The 19,968-nt window shown below is 43.6% G+C and overlaps 1 protein-coding gene across 2 annotated transcripts in view; it reads right to left on the bottom strand.

Moving 5' to 3' along the window:
- The window catches only part of Shroom2 (shroom family member 2), a 133,077-nt gene extending 122,853 nt beyond the window's left edge, over positions 1–10,224 (bottom strand). For both annotated transcript variants that reach the window (XM_071606471.1, XM_071606472.1), the window contains exon 1: positions 9,922–10,224. In XM_071606471.1, coding sequence (XP_071462572.1) covers positions 9,922–10,086 — 165 coding nt within the window. In that variant the 5' untranslated portion in view covers positions 10,087–10,224. The remainder of the gene's footprint in view (positions 1–9,921) is intronic.
- Between the last annotated feature and the right edge of the window lie 9,744 nt (positions 10,225–19,968).

Raw genomic sequence — 19,968 nt, 5'->3', positions numbered from 1 at the left:
TGCCTGTAATCCCACTGACTCGGCTGATTGAGGTAAGAGGATCTCAAGTTTAATGTCAGCCTCAGCAAGACTATGTCTTAAAATAAGTAATAAAAAGGGTTGGGGATGAACCTCAGTAGCAGAGCTCCCCTGGTTACAATCTCTAGTACACACACACACACACACACACACAAAATCCTATTATTCTGACTATCATATGATCTAAAAAATCATAAATATTATAATGAAAAGAAAAAACAGTATTATTTTTAAGTGGTTTAAAAGGAGGGGTTTAAGTGGTTTGGAAGGTGGGGAAGAAATAATCACTTTTAGTGGACTATATATAACACAAGACGATATCCTGGAGCTGGCAATAGATGCATCTGGTAATTAAATGCATTCCTATAAACCCATACTAAACAGTTAAAACCAGTCACAAAATCATATGCCATTCAAAACCTAGCTATGAATCTGTCTATACTATATGGGTCATTCAATAAATTTATATTTCTAAAATAGTGTTCCAAATACTTCCTTAACCCATACCCCCAATGCCCACCAGTGGTACCAAGGATTGAACCCAGAGGTATTTTACCACTGAGCTACATCCTCAACCTTTCTTCATTTTTTACTTTGAGAGAGGGCTTTGCCAAGTTACCCAGGCTGAACTTAAACTTGCAATCCTCCTGCCACCACCTCTGTAATTGCTGAAATTACCAGTGTACATCATCATACCCAGCCAAGTTTCCCAAATTCTTAATGAATTCTTAATGAATTCATTAGGGAAACGGAGGGAGGAGAGTTAAGAAGGAATTCAAATTTATTACAGCTAGTTTTACACACTGCCTCACTTAATCCCCATGTTAATACAATAAAACAGAAGTGATTCTAGTTTGATGGACTGAAGGATTAAGGATTAGATAAACCGAGGGGAGCTGGAGGTGTAGTTAGTGGTAGAGCCCGTGACTAGCATATGTGGAGCACTGGGTTCAATCCTCAGCACCACATAAAAATAAATAAAGATATTGTGTCCTTCTACAACTACATCTAAAAATAATAATAACTTTAAAAAAAAGATTAGATAAGCCTAGAAACCAAATGCAAGATCCAGCTTCAGACATAAGCAAGCACTGCCACTTACTACTAATGGTGACCTTCCCTCCAAACTGGAACCACTGTGGTCAGAGAAGGGGACAGAGATGGGCACTCTCACCCAGGCGAGCACGACAAGGGTCCCCTCCATTGGCAGACTTCCCATCACCTCTAAATATGCTCTGTACAAGAAATTTATTAGGTAGAGAAAAAGTTACTATCTGACATGGCCAGTTCAGAAGGAAATGATCTGAAGCCCATGGCCTTAGAGGAGTCCACAGAAGAGCCTCACCAGAACACTTGCCCACATGCACAGAGCCTCCTTTATTTTGGGCAACATACTCTTCAATACCAGTAGATGGCCAAGAAGCACTAGGCATTTGAAGGAAACTACTATGGGAAAAGAGAGAAGCCAAAGCAAACAATGAAAGTAGAGTTTGGAAATAGACTCTACGTGGAAAGATAACTTGGTAGAAACCAGCTTACTATTATCAGAGAAAAGAACGAACCATGAAACAATGTCAGTACCATATATAAAAGGAACATCCAAAAAACAACATTTTGGAATGTGGAAAAAAAAGAGTATATACATTTAAGACTCAAAGGAAGGATTGGAAAATGAGGTTAAACAAAATCTCCTAGAAATCTAGAACAAAAATACAAAGAACTGAAAAATAAGTTTAGAGCCAGTCAAAAGGATGAAAAGTCTGATGTCCCTCCAGCAATACTGTGCATCAAAAGGAGACCACCTTCAGAGTGCTAAGAGATGCTGGGAGCCATTAGCCAAGTAGGTATGACAATTTCCAGAGACAGTCTCCAACAGAGACTTTACCAAACCATGAAACTTCTCAAGATAAAATTATGACATTTGCTGATAGTGAAGGTCTCAAAAGATGACACACTCTGTATTTGAATATAAGAGATGTTTCATAATTGAAGAAGATTTGGGAGATGAATCAATAGTAAGTAGACAGGAAATTAAGCAAAGAAAAAGTATCATTAATCCCAGCAACTGCAAAATATTGTGCAGGAAAAATAATAATAAGTATGTATCCCCAGACTCAAGAGTGATAGCATTTGTAATGAAAACAATATAGTATTGGGAATGTGGTTCCCATGGCAGAGCGTAGGTGAGATTCTGGGTTGGAGCCCCAGCACTACAAAAAGAAAAAATAAATAAAATTTTAAAAATAAGTACAATGGGGCTGGGGATGTGGCTCAAGCGGTAGTGCGCTCGCCTGGCATGCGTGCGGCCCGGGTTCGATCCTCAGCACCACATACAAACAAAGATGTTGTGTCCGCCGAGAACTAAAAAATAAATATTAAAATTCTCTCTCAAAAAAAAAAAAAAGTACAAGAGAGCTATAAAATCTTTGGTTTAACTCAATGATAGAGTGCTTGCCTGGTGTGCACCAGGCCCTGGGTTAGACCCCCAGCCCGAAAACAATGTCAACACTGAATACTGTTAACTCACTGCTCCTCTAAGAGGGCTATTTTGCCCCCAAGGGATGACTGGCAATATCTGGAGATAGGTGGAGGGGTGTGACTAGCACCTTGTGGGAAGAGGCCAGGGAGGCTACTACAAAAGACAGTCTCACAACTGAGAATTATTTGGGCCAAAATGTCAGCAGCGCCAAGGCTGAAAAAAAAAAAAAATTCTCTTCCAAACAAAATTATGATGTAATTACATTGAGAGTGCGAGGGGTTAAAAAAAATGTAGCTGGGAGAAGGCACGCTGGCAGTTAAAGAGTGTGGGGGAAGGGCTGGGGATGTGGCTCAAGCGGTAGCATGCTTGTGGCCCAGGTGCGGCCCGGGTTCGATCCTCAGCACCACATACAAACAAAGATGTTGTGTCCGCTGAAAACTAAAAAATAAATATTAAAATTCTCTCTCTCTTTAAAAAAAAAAAAAAGAGTGGGGGGAAATCTAAACCGTAACCTCCTATAGGGGGAAGAACAAAACACCAACAAAAGTGGCAGCTATATACAATGCAAACCCACTGTTTAAGGATAGAGATGGCTGTGCCAAAAGACACAAGTTCAACGGCTGTCTCTAGGGAGGGGAGCTGTTGGTATGTAACAACTCAGAAGAGTCTTTTGATTATTTACTCTGTGCAAGAGCCACTTTGATTAACATAAAAACAAACTATCAAAAAGATACATTTTTTGACACTTTGTCTCCTTTCTTCTTCCAGTAAGTAAGCCTTTCAAGGGCACACAATCTACCCAGCCTGGTTTCTCCTTGACCTCAGTATTTGCCTTTGATCTGAAAATCTTATTCACTTTTGGCCAAAAGAAAGGTAACCCCTACCCTTCCTAGCCAATCCAGAACACTGTTTTTCTGCCATCTTCATACAACAGATGCAGTCAACATCACTTGCAACTTAATACTTAGGGATTAAAAAAAAAAAAAAAGTTACCTTTTCAATTCAGAAAACCTAGCTTAAGGTTCAACTATAGTGAGGTTAGTTTTCTGAGTTGTTTTTTGTTTTGTTTTATTCTTGCCCTAGTGGGGATGGAATCCAGGGCCTCATACATGCTAGACAAGTGTCTACCACTGACTAAACCCCCAGTCCCAATTATTTTTTAATGATAAACCATCTTCGTTTCCCCAACAAGAAGTCTACATTCATTCATATCCATAAAAGGAGAAGGCTCCATCTCCTACAATGCAAATTTTTGCTCAAACAAGGTAACAGGAAAATAATTCTTTCAAACTATACCCTCCTTGTATCAGAGGCTGACAGTGCTTTGTTAGTTTGTTTTGCTTGTTTGGGGTGGAGCTGGGGATAGAAGCCCCACACATGCTAGGCAAGTACTCTACCACTGAGCTACATCCCCCAGTCCCGGTCAATTTTTTTTTTTTTTTTTTTTTTTTTTAAGGTCTAAAAGAGTACATGGAATTCAGAGTTCTCTCAAAATCCTTGTTGTGGGTTAAAATTTTTAGCTCACATATGTAAGAAAAGCTGTGGCTTGTAGAAACCTGTAGAATTTCTGCTCAAAGTGTTGCCCTACTCCTACCTGGTCTTTGAAACTAAAAGACAACCTGAATAAAAAGACTATTCAGCCTTCATACCCTAAAATTATCTTGTAGAATCTCTCCACATGCCCAGGGTGCAAAAAAAAAAAAAATCCACACAGCCTAGGGCTTTCCTCCTCTGCCCCTAAGAGCTTGGTCACAAATCCAGGTTTATCTGCATGCTGACAGTAAACAACCTTGGGAGAGGAGACAAGTCCAAACTGTATTTCTTTAAATTAAAAAAAAAAAAAAAAAAACAGCCCTCCCCAAGTGAGGAGCCCAGTTTCTTTGGCCATGAAATACAAAAATGGTTAAGAAACCCTAGCTCATTATGACAAGGTGAAAACTACTATTTGTTATTCCACATTTAGCTCTCAGGAGAACTAGTTTTTCCCCCCCAACAGACAGATGTTAGGACATGTTAAGAAATACTCATAACTGAGCCACGAAGACCAAATTCAGCATGGTTCAGAAGTGTGATACATAGCTTAAGTTATAGCTTTTCATAATCCTCGAAGCCTCTGGATTTATAGGTGTGAGTCAAGCACACTAATGTCTCAAAGAGGAAGAATCCTCCACCCGTTGAACCTCAAAGCCTCCAGGTACCAGACCTTGGAAAAGAACTTTAAAAGGCAGTTTGCCACCCCCCTGTCCAAAACATCTCTGGAGGAACAAGGATTAGAATTCAGCAGGGCCAAGTTAATTTGAAGGCTGGGAAAGGGTAATAAAGATCTATTTGAAAGCCGGTTGGCAAGGAAGGTCTCCCAACTGAAAAGGTCTTTCAGCACAGGAAAGAAACTCACCTCATGTTTTTTAAGCATACTATTAATTCTCAAGTACAAATGAGCCTTTAGAAGTACACTCATCCTAATAATTCAGAAAACACTGTAACTGCTATCAAAAAGGGAATGGGTTTTACAATTCCAAAGACCTGCTATGGCCACAGCACTCAGGTATGCCATAAGGCAGAGGGTCGCAAACTCTCACCCACCTACCATTTCTCAGACACCCATAAAAGCAGCAGCTTTGCCAGCTACAAATCATGAATTGTGGGTAAACACAGAAGTTGACCCAAATCTACAAAATTCAGATCCATCAGTTCCAGATCTACTGCTGAATTCAAGGACCCCTCTTTTTCAAAGACTTAACTAATATTTGACAAAGAACTTGGCTCCTAACAAATATAAGGACATAAAGAGCAGCTGCTCTGACTTCCCCAGTCCCCAGGTCAATGCTGACCCCGATTCAGCTGGCCCCCTAAAGTGAACCCCCCTTATCAAATCACTGTAATGTGAGAGGCTTGGGATCTCTCATTCCCACGCATCCCTAACGATCTGTCCTTCTGAGCCCTCTGCCATCTTGGCCTAATGCTTTATGTAGGATATAGTGTACACGCCACCAAATGTGCCCCGATTCTGCCTTGAGCATTCACAATAAAAAACATTCATAATGTTCTCACATCCAGCAAAATGCCCTATCTGAAGCACTCTGAGAGGGCAAGTCAGGTGGGGAGCCTATGGAAATCTTCAAGCATCCAGCTCCAGAGCAGTCCAGTCCCCCTCCAAGACTGCTCTGTTACCAAAGGCAACCTGAAAACTAATGGGTACCCAAGGGCGCTGCCAGGGGAGGGACTAGGCCAGGTCCAAAAGAATGTCTTCTTCGAAGGTTCTGGCATTCTTAGTGGGGGGACTCCAAGAAACGATGAATAGGCGGGGCTGAGGCTTCATTCCTTTGTCCTTAACAAACATTCCTGAGGCAGCAGGGGGCCGCCTGACACCCAGCTGGTGTACTTAATGTTTCCAAATGAATAGTATTCCCCAAATGCCTGTTGGGAATTCAAGCCACTAGGGTGAAGTTTATAAGTCAGCACCCTCTCCTCCCCCATTGAAGTTTTCTGTTGGCTGAACCGATGAGGAAAGAATATGCAAAACTAGCAGGACTGCAAATCTCCACTGTGTCTGCTTACACAGGCCCTGAGACAGGGTCCTGAAATACTAGCAAGTCTCTGCAGGGTCTTAGAGTGGGGACATTATTCCTGCTTTCTCTGTAAAAAGAGCAAGGAAAAAAATAGGTTCTCAAGCATTTTTTACTAACAACAGGAAGATTTCGAGCTACATATGCTGCCATCGGTCAGCAGAGGTCTCGATGGTTTTCAAGCACGCACCTCAAATTCCATAAATATTAAGCTCCCTGGAAGTTAGTGTCCTTTAACTTTATACTAGACCCAGAGAAAAGTCAGACCTTACCCAGGCCACTCAGCATGACTATAAAATGCAGTACTGGGGAGTCCCACTTGATATTTCCTTTTTCTGGCTATGAAAATGCAGATGAAGCAAGTATCTGTTTGCCTTTTACTATGCAAATAACTCCTTTCTCAGGACCAATACTTGGAAAGAAAACAGCCCTCCACACAAACAGTGGAAATGCCAGGGGCCTCCAAACACACCACCCTCAAGGCCAGGGTTGGCAAAAAGAATTAAATAAACACAAAGACACTTTAAGAGCAAAGGTGACACACCATTAACTCAACAAAGTGATTCACAACTGGGTTAACGTAAAGCAACATCTGGGGATATATCTGGTTGTCACACCTGTGGACAGATAACCAATGGTATCTAGCAAGTAGAGGCCAGGGAATCTGGGGAACAGTCCCCACAACAGAGAATCATTCAACACAAAATGTCAACAGTGCCAAGGTTGAAAATTTGTCACCTAATGAATGTCACCAAGTTATTCAACATGACATTGCCAAGAAATTCCAGATGCAAGTAGATAGCACTGATTGGAGGAGAAGGAGGGATGAAGATTCAGGGTCCTTCCCAGGACTCCCCAGGTTTGTGATTTCAGTATACACCATTTAATCTCTCTTGGCCACAGCTGTTTCAACTATTAAAATAGGCTAATGAAACTCCTCCATCTGAAGGTTAGTACTGAACCAGCCTTGTTCTTAACATCCCTTCCAGTCTCTTGCTCTCTGTGCTGCTGGGGATATACCCAGGACCTTGCACATACTAGGCAAGAGCTCCACCCCCAGCTCCTTCCAGTTCTAAAATGTACACTCCTGTGAGACTTTCGAATGACACCACTTTAATCATTAAAAAAAAAAAAAAAAGTGTCCTCTTGCTGTTGGATCAAACTACTCTCAATTCAAAGCTGGCTAAATAGAAAATAAATTGTGCAAATCCCAAGGCTCCAATAAGTAACCATTTAATTACAAAGTATTTTTTAAGTGCAAAAGAACTATTTCAAGAATTATTGTTTAATGATTTCTGATGATTTTTTCAGTAGCCACTGGGAAGGGAAGATTCAAAATCTGGATTAATTCAAATTCTGGTGGTAGAATAATTTTCCCTAGTCTCCAACACAACAGTTTGCTTTCATCGTTTAAGTGGCCATAAATGGACACATTTTCCTTCTCCCTTTTAAATAATGTGACAGTTAATTACCAGCTCTCAGGCTATATGCAAACATCACCAGTGATCTTAACACAGGAGAAAAACACGTAGGTGAAATATTGCTGATACTATGCAATAGAACACGCGGCTAATATATATGCATGCACAAGTTAGGGTTCAACAGCACATATCTATTTACATATATATATATATATATATATATATATATATATATGTGTGTGTGTGTGTGTGTGTGTGTGTGCGTGTGCAGGGAAATAAGGGACAAATGCCCTCAGATTTTCTGAATCCTCTCCATTCTAAGCAACAAAACCACATTGGAGCATGTGTAAAAGTTAAGTAGGGCTGGAAATACAGATCAGTAGTAGAGTGCTTAGCATTACTGGGCTTGACCAGCAACATCTTTCAATTTCTAGAAATAGGAAGAACCAGGGGGCCACTAAGAATGCAGAGTTTTTAGAACTTGGAGTACCTGTACAAAAGAACAACTTCTGATGAAACTAGTGTATTTCAGAGTTGAAGTAACCTCCACCAACCTTCTTACACCATGCAGGGCCAAAACACAAGACTTCATGTCAAATAATATTTTATAAATTATTCCATCTGCTATAAAGATAGAATTTTTAAAAACATTTTTAAATTTAATATTTTTTTTGTACTGGGGATTGAACTCAGGGGTACTTGAACATTGAGCCACATCCCCACCCCTATTTTGTATTTTTATTTAGAGACAGGGTCTCACTGAGTTGCTTAGTGTCTCCGTGCAGTTGCAGAGGCTGGCTTTGAACTTATGATTCTCCTGCCTCAGCCTCCCAAGCTGCTTGGGATTACAGGCCTGTGCCACCGTGCCTGGCTACATTGTTTTAAGAAAAGAAGTACATGAAATGCTAAAGATCTGTGTTATTTACCTGACATCTTTTCAATTGCTGCCATCAGAAATGGTCTTTAAGGGCTGGGGATATAGATCAGTTGGTAGAGTGCTTGACTCTCATGGGTTCAATCCATTTAAAAAAGGAAGAAAGAAAAAAAAAGAAAGAAATGGCCTCTAAAACCTTGTTTTAAAGGCACAAGCTAATGTACTTTAAGAAATATTCAGAAGCATGTCCTGGATGGGCAGGGTAAACACTCTATGACTGCCCACTGATTTTTCAAAGATTCCAATTTGATAAAGGATCACATCCTTAAATTTATAACAATGACAACCTCTTTCCTGAGGACACTGTCTTTCCTGAATTCAACATAAATTCAGTGTACAGTTATGCAAGTATCCCCTTCAAGTCTCCAGTTTTATAAATGTAAGAGAGGACCTGGGGTTGTAGCTCTGTTGTGGAATACTCATCGAGTGGGCAAAGACCTACAGGTTCAACCCCCAGTCCGAGGAGAGACAGGAAGAGAGAAAATACAGAATAGAGAAATTTGGCATTTCATTTGCTGTTTGGACCACAAAGCCATCTCATTTCCCTAATTTACTACCGGTGGGGTGGGTTAGGAGTCACTTAATTTCTTCCTGCTGTGGTGAGGGAGAAAAGCAGAGAAAAACAGTAAGTCACCTTCAAAAGCTTCTAGTAGCCAGGAATATTTACATTTTAAAGGGGACTTTGTCCCTAACACCCTAACAATGGCTGAGCTCAACGCTTTTCAAAGAAACTGACCACTAGACACTTTCAACTAGCAGAAAACAGACTGGTTTGCTGTTTGTTTCTACAGGTTTATCCAGATTTGGATGGTAAGTTTCAAGACGAATTTTGTTTTGAGATAAGAGAGTTCCAGTTCTAAAGCAACCCTTCCCCAATACATGCATATTCCAGTTGACGCAAATTAGTACTTTCTTCAAGTCCTACTTTCATAAGCACAATGAAAAGTTTCTGTAAGTTTCTGCAGGTATCTAGTGCGCATGGATATAGGTCTGGAAGCTGAAAGTCAGTAAATATTGATGCGCTGATGGAAATCGAGAAGCTGGGCAGGCGGCAGCTGCCAGTCTGGGTTTCATAGTGATAACGGGTACAGAACTAGTGACCCTAGAGAAGCAAACAGGTGGGGACGATTCTGTCTACCCCCTGGCTCCTAGGAATGTTCCTCCTCTCACCTCCGGACCGCCCCGCAGGTAGAAGTCGCCCTCTGGAAGACCAGGAGTCAGAGGGGACTCTACCAGGCCCTTTCCCGGAGGGGGAGGGGAAAGGGATCCGGAACGGGAGCCATTTAAACTCAGTTCGGCGCCTGAAATCTCCTGAGAGCGGCCGCGGTGAAGCCGGAACCACACACCTTTGTCAGCCTCGGTGCCCAGGTCTCTGCCGCTGACTCGAGCAGTCGCACGCCTCGGAACAGAGGGCTGCTCCCTCCGGTATTCCCTACCCCGGACAATACTAAGCGTCGCGGCCACTTCGGGACTGTCACCGCGCGGGCCCCGCGGCTGCCTTACCTTGGTGATGACCAGCGGCTCGCCATGCTCGCGGCCGCCCTTCAGGGTGAAGCCCCACGGCGCGCCGCCGCTAAGCTGCACCTCCACCAGCCGCCCGCCGTCGGCAGCCCGCGCCTCGGCCTCCGCCAGGCGCTCGGGCCGCGCACGGGGCTCGGCGCCCTCCATGGCGCTGGGCGCGGGGTGCTCAGCCCCCCGGGCCAGCTCGGCCCGCGCCCATGCACTCTGAGGAGCCCCAGCCGGCCAGAGACAAGGGAAGCTCCGGGTGCCCTCGCCGCAGACGGCCACTAGCGAACTGGCGCTGCAACTTGGGAGGAAAGTGCCGGCCGGCCCCGGAGGGAGCCGGCAGGGCAGGCGCGCGGCGCGCGGGGGAGGGGTGGGCGGGGAGGGGGCGGGAGGGGCGGGGCAGGCGCTCGCTGTAGCTCGAGCCTCACGGCCGGGGCCGGGGGCGGGGCGCGCGCTCGGGGGCGCCAGCCCGGGGCCCCGGGGGTAGGAGGGGGCGGGGTCAGGGGCGCGCTCCGGGCCCGAGCGAGCGAGGCGCACCGGGCAGGAGCTCGCGCCCACGGGCTTCGGTCCTACGCGCCCGCGTAGGTTCTTGTTGGAAGGGGCGCGCTCAGGGAATTGGCCGGGCAGAAGTAAGGCGATCATGCTCTGGGCCAGCGCCGCCAGCAAGGACCTTGGCGGCCAGGGAGGCGGCCTGAGGTCCCGCCCTTCCTCCCGCGCGAGGGCTTGGCAGCGCTTGAAGGCTCTGGGCGGGTCAACCCGCCGCCCTGGACTCCCGGCCGCAGCAGGTGAGGCGGCGGAAGCGCCCGCTTGCTGCTGGGCGGGGCGCGGCGGCGGTGGCCAGAGCCCGGGTCCTTCCTTCTTAGAGCGCGCCTCCCTCCTGGCACCCCCGCCTTTGTTGCGGCTGGTCCCCGGAGGCCGCACAGGTGAGGGCGGAAGCATGGCAGGAGGCCCTCCTGCGTACCTGCGCTGTTTCTGTGCGGCCACTTCTTGGGTGCATTGGGACGGTCTGTACTTTCAGCCCTCAGTGTGCACGGACGCTCTCCTACCCCGGGTTGCAACACCCGAGAGATTCCCCACCCTGGGCGTATTGCGGGTCTCGCCTTAAAGCCTGGCCCACAGTGGGTGTCCTGAAAGCCTGGACTGGAGAAGGATTCTCGACCTGTTCCGGTGAAGGCCTTCCCAGCCTCCCACAAGTTCTCTCCTGTGGCGCCAGCCCGCATAATGAATGGCTTCTTGTGGGCTTTTCCTATTGTCATAGCTCAGGAAGTTTTTCTTTCAAACCTTGCTTTTTTTATCTTTCATAGAATTGTTCCAGGAGTTCTTAATGTCTGTCCCCACGTTTACATCTTCTACAAAAGGGAAGTGGTGGTCTGGATTTAATGAAAATGTGTAGATAGCACTGCCCCTTTTCAGTTTCCATGAAATTCCAACCCACATTAAAAATATCTGTACTGATAGGTATTTGCATGCTTTGCAAAAGTTCTCTCTCTCTCTCTCTCTCTCTCTCTCTCTCCATTGCTATCTGTATATGTAGCTGGGCGCTGGTGAACACCTGTTTTCCTCAAAGTGGCTCCATCAGGTGAAGATGCTGGGAGCTAATGGAAAAAACAAACTGGGAAACCACTGGACCAAGAGTTCGGCATCCCTGGGTCTTTGGGCTCCGCTACTGAAACCGGATTGAGGAATTATACCTCTGGTCTGAGTTTCTTCAAAGCTCATAGGAGGGATTTACACTCTGTGGTCTGCATTCTGTGACTGATCATTTCGTGTCTCATTCAGCCAATTGAATTAAAGCGTCCGATATACTCTTCTGTTGCCTGTTATGGCTCTTGCCACATGATTACTGTCCCATAAATAAATTCTACACTATGGTCTCTACAATGCCTCCAGTTAGAATAATGAGGTGATTTTTTTTTCTTTTTAAATGGAGAAAAACCCAAGTGTTGTTGGGTTTTTCTTTTATTTTTGTTGTGTGTGTGTGTGCATGCACGTGCTGCAAATTGAACCCAGGTCCTCACAGCATGCTGGGCAAGCTCTCTACCATTGAATTGTACACCCTCAGACTTCCAAGCATATCTTGGTTGTGACCGTGGTCACATGAATTTACATAAAACTAAATATGGGAAATCCAAATAAGCTTGGTGGATTGTTTTAATGTCAATATCCAACTGTGAAATATTTTGCCATAATTTTATAAGATGTTACCATTGGGAGAGGCAGGTGAAGGGTACATCAGATAGATATTGTATTATTTCTTCAAATTACATGTGAATCGACCAGTCAAAATGGCAGTTATTGAGAATACAAACAATAATAAGTGCTGGAGAGGAGGTGGACAAAAAGGCACAGTTTTACACTTGTTGGTGGGACTGTAAATTATTATAACCACTATGGAAATCAGTATGGAGGTTCCTCAAAAAACTAGGCATGGAACCACCAAATGACCCAGCTATACCACTCCTGGGTGTCTAGCCTAAAGAATTAAGCCCAGCAGGTGGCACATACTTGTAATTCCAGCAGCTTGGGAGGCTGAGGCAGGAAGATCATCACTTCAAAGCCAGCCTCAGCAATTTATCAAGACCTTGTCTCTAAATAAAATAAAGACTGGGGCTATGGCTCAGTGGTTAAGCACCCCTGGGTTCAAGCCCTGGTACCAACAAATAAATGAAATAAAGAATTAAAGACATCAGAGCAATACATGCATACCCATGTTTGTAGCAGCACAATTCATAATAGCCAAACTATGGAACCAGCCTAGGTATCCATCAGCAGAAGAATGGATAAAGAAAATGTGGTCTACATACATATTGGAGTTTTATTCAGCTATAAAAAAATGAAATTTTGTCATTTGTAGGAAAAGTAAATGGAACTTGGGACCATTACGTTAAGTGAAATAAACCAAAGTCAGAAGGTCAAGGGTTCTATATTTCTGTCTAATGTGGAAGCCAGAGAGGAATAAGGAAAAGAAAGTGTGAGCTGGGCACGGTAGCACATGCCTATAATCCCAGCAGCTTGGGAAGCTGAGGCAGGAGGATCAAGAGTTCAAAGCCAGTCTCAGCAACAGTGAGGCACTAAGCAACTGAGTCCCTATCTCTAAATAAAAATACAAAAAAAGGGCTAGGGATGTGGCTCAGTGGTTGAGTGCCCCTGAATTCAATCCCCAGTACCCCCTTCCCACCAAAGAAGAAAAAAAGAAAATGTGTTCATGTGTGTGTGTGTGTGTGTGTGTGTGTGTGTGTGTGGAGGGTGGGGGGTGATCACATGAAAAACAAAGGGAGATCAGAATTGAGGAAGGGGATCAGGAGTGGGAGATGGAGAGGGAGTGCTGGGCAGGGATATCAGCCAAATTACATTGTTACATCATATCCATATGTAACAAATCCAATGCGCACAGCTACAATGCACAAATAAAGAGTTAAAGAAGTGGATAGATGGATGTGATAAAAGATAAAAGACAATGTTAGGGCTGGGGTTGTGACTCAGCAGTAGAGTGCTAGCCTAGCATATGTGAGGCACTGAGTTCAATCCTTAGCGCCACATAAAAATATATAAAGGTATTGTGTCCATCTACAATTCCAAAAAAAAAAAGACAAATGTAAATGGCCTAGTGTGCTTACTGGAATCTACAGAAGGCTCCCTGTTCCTGTTGCTCTCCTTTCACCACCCCTACCCCCAAAACTGGTATTGACTTAAGTCTCAACTCTTACCTGCCACTGAAATCCAGACCATAGATATACTACATAGCAGAAACAGTGATTTTGTTGCTGCCTTAAATCCATCATTATTATATGCAGCCCCAAAGTCCTTTTTAACGTTTTATATTCACTATGTAATCCTCAGGTTACCCAACTGCCACTTGAAAGGCTCATACTTTTTCAATTTATTTCTTAAAACTTAGGTGCAAATTTATAGTCACTTTGTTAAACATCATTTTGCTGAAGGGTTTTGTTTTTTTTTTTTAATTTCACATTAGGCATCCCTCCAGTTTAGCATTACTTCAATATTTATAAGGCTGCTGTCTATATTGACATTAATAAATATGCTAAAGGGACTGGACCAAGACTTATGTGACCTGCTATGAGACAGATACCCTCTCAAAATCATAAATCCTTTCTTTAGCATTCTTGAGGTTATGTTGTTGAGCACGTCTGTCCATGCTGTCAACACATCGAGATTTCTGTATCCTATTTATTACATCATCACCAACTACTGTCAAATATCTTGTGAAATTACTAACATCTTGTGACTGCAAGACATTACCCATACTTTATCAGCCTTGCATCCCCTTGGGAAGAGTTTAGTATGACATTAAACTAGTGTGGACTCCTGAGAACTCATGACTTGGATGGAATTTGCAGAGGTAGGATATGTTTGTCACGATCTGTCTTGACTCCTTTTGGAAAGCTGGAGACATACTTGGTCTCTGTTGCTTCTCTTTGAACTTTTAGCAAGCAGATAGTCTTGTGGGCCTGCAGAGAACACAACTCCAGAGGACCCATGTTGAAAAGTGCAATACCCACGGGTGTTTGTTCCACTTTTACAAATCTTGGAAAGGGAAGAGAGAGGGGAAACTGAAGGTACTTCTGCTTTGGCTTTGTCAACAGTGAATGAGTTAATAAATAAAAGTCAAACTAACCCACTTTCAAAGAATCAATAGCTAATCTTTATGAACTAGAGCTCAAATTATTTTGTTCTAAGAAGAAAAGAGACTTACACTCAAAATGTGTTATAGGATGAAGTTCTAAATTTTTACTTTTACCTTTCTAATTAGTGGATAAATCAGTTGGTAGGGTCAGACTTTCCATAAATCTTTTTCATGAGGTAATTTTAAGAAAATATTTTTATTAGTTATTGATGGGCCTTTATTTATTTATATGTGGTGCTGCAACTCAAACCCAGTGCCTCACATATGCTAGGCAAGCACTCTACCACTGAGCCACAACCCCAGCACCATGTGATAATTTTTAAAAGGTAAGGGGATAACAGTACAATTCACAATAGCCAAGTTATGGAACCAATCTAGGTACCATCAGCAGACAAATTGATAAAGAAAATGTGGTATGCATATACAATGGAGTTCCACTCAGCCATAAAGAAGGATGAAATTATGTCATTTGCTGGTCAATAAATGAAAGTGGAGATCATCATGCTAAGTGAAATAAGCCAGACTCAGACAAAGATTGAATTTTTTGGGGGTAGGGGGCTCTCATGAAAATAAACAGGAGACCAATATAGAGTAAAGAAAGGGTTAAGGATGAGAGGGCATGGGGAAGTACTGGAAAATGAAAATACAAAATTATGTTATGTATATGAACATGAGTCCCATTTATATATATGATTATAATGCATAACTAAAATAATAACGAGATCAGTAGAGTGTAGCAAGCTGATGGGGGAAAGATGAGGGGGGAAGAGAAGCTACTGGGGAATGAGATTGGTCAAATAATGTACATGTACAAATATGGCATAATGAATCCCATTTCTATACATAATTATAGCACCAATAAAATATTAAAAAAAAATAAGGGTGTAGCTCAAAGGTAGAGTGAATGTTCAGCATGAGGCTCCAGGTTCACTAAAAATGGTAACTATCATTCAAAGAGTGCCTACTATGTACTAGGTGAGTAATATGAATGAATTTAGGTCCTCTCAGCAAATGTGCCTGTTGTGCATATTATTCCATTTTACACACGAAGACACCAACACCCAAAGGAGTCAGATAACTTTCCTGAGGTCATTGAGCCCAGTTGTCCATTGAAGGAAATTTCTACTCATGGGGAAAATCACCTGTAGCAGAGAGTGGTTTGCACTGGGGCAGGGAGGGCATGTATGATATATTAATTATATGTCCATAATGCTGGGTTTGTTTTCATACTGGGGATTGAACCCACTGAACTACATCCCAAGCCCTTTATGTATATATTTTTTTTATTTTTAGAGAGGGTCTCAGTAAGTTGGCCAAGCTGGCCTTGAACTTGTGATCCTCCTGCCCCAGCCTCCTAAATCACTGGGATTACAGGTATGCCCAATGAACCCAATAATAAACCCATTTTAAGGAAGAAGAAAAACCTGGGTGTGGTAATGCATGCTTGTAATCCCAGCAACTTGGGAAGCTGAGGCAGGAGGATCCTCAAGTTCGAAGCCAGCCTCAGCAACTTAGCAAGGCCCTAAGCAACTTAGCGAGATCTGGTCTCAAAATTAAAAGATAAATAAAAGTGAGAGGAGGGCTAAGAATACAGCTTAGTGATTAAGCTCTCCTGGGTTAAATTCCCAGTACCAGCAAAAAAAAATAAGGTTTTAAAATAATTTGGACTTGTCAGGTTTTCTTTCTGGCAACTAAAAGGATTAAATAAGTAGTGAATAGGAATAGATAGATCAAGATCTATATTATGCAATAAATATAGATACATATCAATACCTAATTTTTTAAGTCAGGAATCACTAAAGAGAAAGAGGGAATATTTACCTGAAGCCATGGTTTTAAAAAAAAAAGTTTTTATTTTTTTTTAAAGAGAGAGAGAGAGAGAATTTTTTAATATTTATTTTTTAGTTTTCGGCAGACACAACGTCTTTATTTGTATGTGGTACTGAGGATTGAACCCAGCGCCACGCACATGCCAGGCGAGCACGCTACCACTTGAGCCACGTCCCCAGCCCCAAGTTTTTATATTTTAAGATACAGTTTTAGAAAGAATTCAATGACTTGAGTAGCTCCATGGTAGAGTATATGCTTAACATGCAAAGCCCAAGGTTCAATTCCTAGTTCTGGAAAAAAAAAATTCCTTTTTTGGGGAGGACAGGGGACTACCAGGGATTGAACTCAGGGGCACTCACCCACTGAGTCACATCCCCAGCCCTCTTTTGTATTTTATTTAGAGCAGGGTCTCCCTGAGTTGTTTAGCACCTCACTGTTGCTGAGGCTGGCTTTGAACTCACTATCCTCCTGTCTCAGCCTCCCAAGCTGCTTGGATTACAGGTGTGCATCACCACTCCTGGTTTTGGAAAAAAAATTTTCAATGACTATTTTTTAAAATAACATAGCCAGTGAGTAAGATTTCCTAAGCACTTCTTACTTGCCCAATTAAGGGGGAAGGGGTGCCAAGGAATATAAAAGATGCAGGAAATATGAAAATTAACTCTAGTTGTAAGATAAAAATTAATAAAATCTATGAAAAAATTCAGCACAATTAAGTGCTAAACAGCTTCTAACTATAAGTGCCAGCAGGAGAGAAGAAAAAAATAATAAAGCCATTAGTGACATCTTTCTTTTCTTTTTTTTTTTTTTTTTGTACCAAGGATTGAACTCAGGGGCACTTGACCACTGAGGCACATCCCTAGCCCCATCCATTTTGAATTTTATTTACAGACAGGGTCTCACTGAGTTGCTTAGAACCTCGCCGTTGCTGAGGCTGGCTTTGAACTTGCGATCCTCCTGCCTCAGCCTCCCAAGCACCGCCACACCCAGCTCTTTTCTTTTTCATCTTGCATTGTGGAAATTTTAAATAGACACAAAAGTAGAACTTTTTTTTCACCCATTACCCACTGTCCCCCCAAAAATATCTCAAAGGCATATTTAAGCCATAATGACTAAGCTGGAGATGGAGAGGAAGTTGAGGGAGGGTTCAGCAAGTGGAGACCCAGGAGTGAAGACTGCCCGTGGACAGGACAGTCCTTCATGGGAATGTTGAAAACCTCAGGAATGGAAAGCAGAACTCTTCGTGAGGATAGAAGGTTCCTGACAATGTTGAAGTCAGGTTCTGAAAGATCGTCCTCATGTCTGAAGGGGCACTCTAATTGTAGTCCTACCCACCCCCTGATTATCTGCAGGGTGGACCTTGAGGTTGTGGAGGGATCATAGCCACTGCTGGTAGGGACAGAGATGAAGGTATGATTCACTGTGGTAGTTAAAGTCAAGGAGGACAAGATGACCAGTAGAGGAACTGAAGGGCCACAGAAATAGAGGAATCATCTACATGGACATTTGACTAGTAAAGATTTATCAAGGTAGTACATACCTGTCCTCCAGCTGCTTGGGGGACTGAGGCAGGAAGATGGGGAGTTTGAGGCCAGCCTGGGAAATTTAGTGACATCCTGTCTCAACGTAAGAAGGGCTAGAGGTATAGGTCAGTGGTAGAGCACCCCTAAGTTCTATCCCCAGTAGCACCAAAAAGAAAAAAAAAAATATATATATATATATATATATCACCAGATGGCACCGACTGCTACAGGGAATGAAGGGGCATGACTTGGCTATCAGCAAATGACTTCACTGAGGGCAAGTGCCCAGAGCATAGCAGCTTCATGATACAGTTGTTTAGAAGGAGGGAGAGAGCTGGTCGTCTGGAAGGGTTGGTGGGAGCCAGGAGGTCGTCTTCCCTTACCCCCTGTGGTAGCCTGGCAGAGTAGGAGGAGAAATGAGCCTGCACCCAGGGCTGAGGCACAGGAAGAGACCTGGGCAGAGCCAGGCCTCCACGTGAGCCAGCTGCATCAGGAAACATTTGGAGAGGAGGTTGCAGACCGAGTGGTTCTGCTGATGCTTGAGGGTTTCAGGGTGGAGAAGGTGAGGGAGATGGGGAGCTGCAGAAACTATGGAGGGAACCAGTGAAACACCTGGGAGATTTGGCCATCTGGGCTGATTGGCATGAGCAGAGGGAAAGGGCTGGGGCATATCTCAGGGGTGGAGCATTTGCCTAGCATGCACTAGCCCCTGGGCTCCATCCTCAGCTTGGCATATAGAAAAAATGCTTTAAAAGGCAGATGCTGCCCAGGAAGAGAGAGGATGGCACAGCTCAGATATACCTCGGAGACATCCACAAGGAAGTGAGGATGGTGTCACAAACAACTCCTGGAGCTCCACCTGAGTAACCTAGTGGAGCTTGATGGATAAATGGGAGTGGAGGAGCAGGCAAGGGGAAGCAATGAGTTTCATTAGGGCAGGTTGCAGCTGAGATGCCCTGTTAGTTATTAGAGCTACTATAACAAATTACTATAAATTTGGTGGCTTAGATCAAGACAATTTTTTTTTTCTCTCTCACAGTTCTGGAAGCCAGAAATCTGAAATCCAGGTGTGGGCTGGGCTGTGCCCACTCTGGAGTCACTGGGAGAGACTATTTCTTTGCCCTTGCAGTTTCTGCTGGCAGCTGGCATTCAAACAGCTTTGGATTTGTAAGGACATTGAGTTAGCAGCACAGAGCTCCCAAGCACCCCACCCCTAGCTTCCCCAGATTACATATCATGGCACATTCGTTGCAGTTAATTACCAACATGGGTGCCTTATTATTAACAGATATACCTTTGGGATTCCTTTAGTTTTCCCCTAATGTCCTTCTTTCAGTTCTAGGATCCCATTTAGGGTACCCTGTTGCACTTAGTCCTATTGTCTTCTTGGGTACCCTGAAGAGGCTGGTGTTAATTTACTCAAACATGTCTCGCCACAGAGCTTAGAAGCGTGTGCGCCAGTTCACGGTGGCTGAGTCATCAAGGGGACTGAAGTTAGCCTTCCCAGAGTTCAGACTCTTTCTTTGTTGACACCGAGACCCTGACTTTATTTCTGTCCTTCACCTGGGCATGCAAGCCCCTCTCTGGCCTGCAAGCAATTGGACATGTCCAGGTGTGTCATGACCACCGTGGAGATCCCTCCCTCCCTCTCTCCCAGCCCAGTCCACAACCACAGACACATAGAGGTAGTCTTCATGTCCTTAGCACTGAAATAATTCGGATGCTATGCTGGAAGGGGAAGAGGCCTGGAAACTAAGCCACTGCTGCTTCAGTTTTGGAGGACTGCTTAAGTGGGATTTGGGAAATTCCTCCACTGGCTGCTGGCCAAAATATTTGCTTCAATTGAATGTGTCACTAAACTATTTGACCAGCAACGAAAACAACAGGAAGGAAGTAAAGGAGGACAACTGTTCAAAAAGATAGTAGAGTTTTTCCTCGTACAGACAATCTTCCAAGCCAATGTAGGAAGATTCTAAAATTTAGTTGATTATCATAATTTTCTTTTGTTTGTTCTTCCTGCAATACTGAGGATTGAACCCAGGGCCT

Source organism: Marmota flaviventris, chromosome X, assembly GCF_047511675.1.
Source record: "Marmota flaviventris isolate mMarFla1 chromosome X, mMarFla1.hap1, whole genome shotgun sequence".
NCBI lineage: Eukaryota > Metazoa > Chordata > Mammalia > Rodentia > Sciuridae > Marmota > Marmota flaviventris.
Note: the sequence above shows the minus strand (reverse complement) of the source record. Positions and strands in the feature narration are given on the sequence as shown.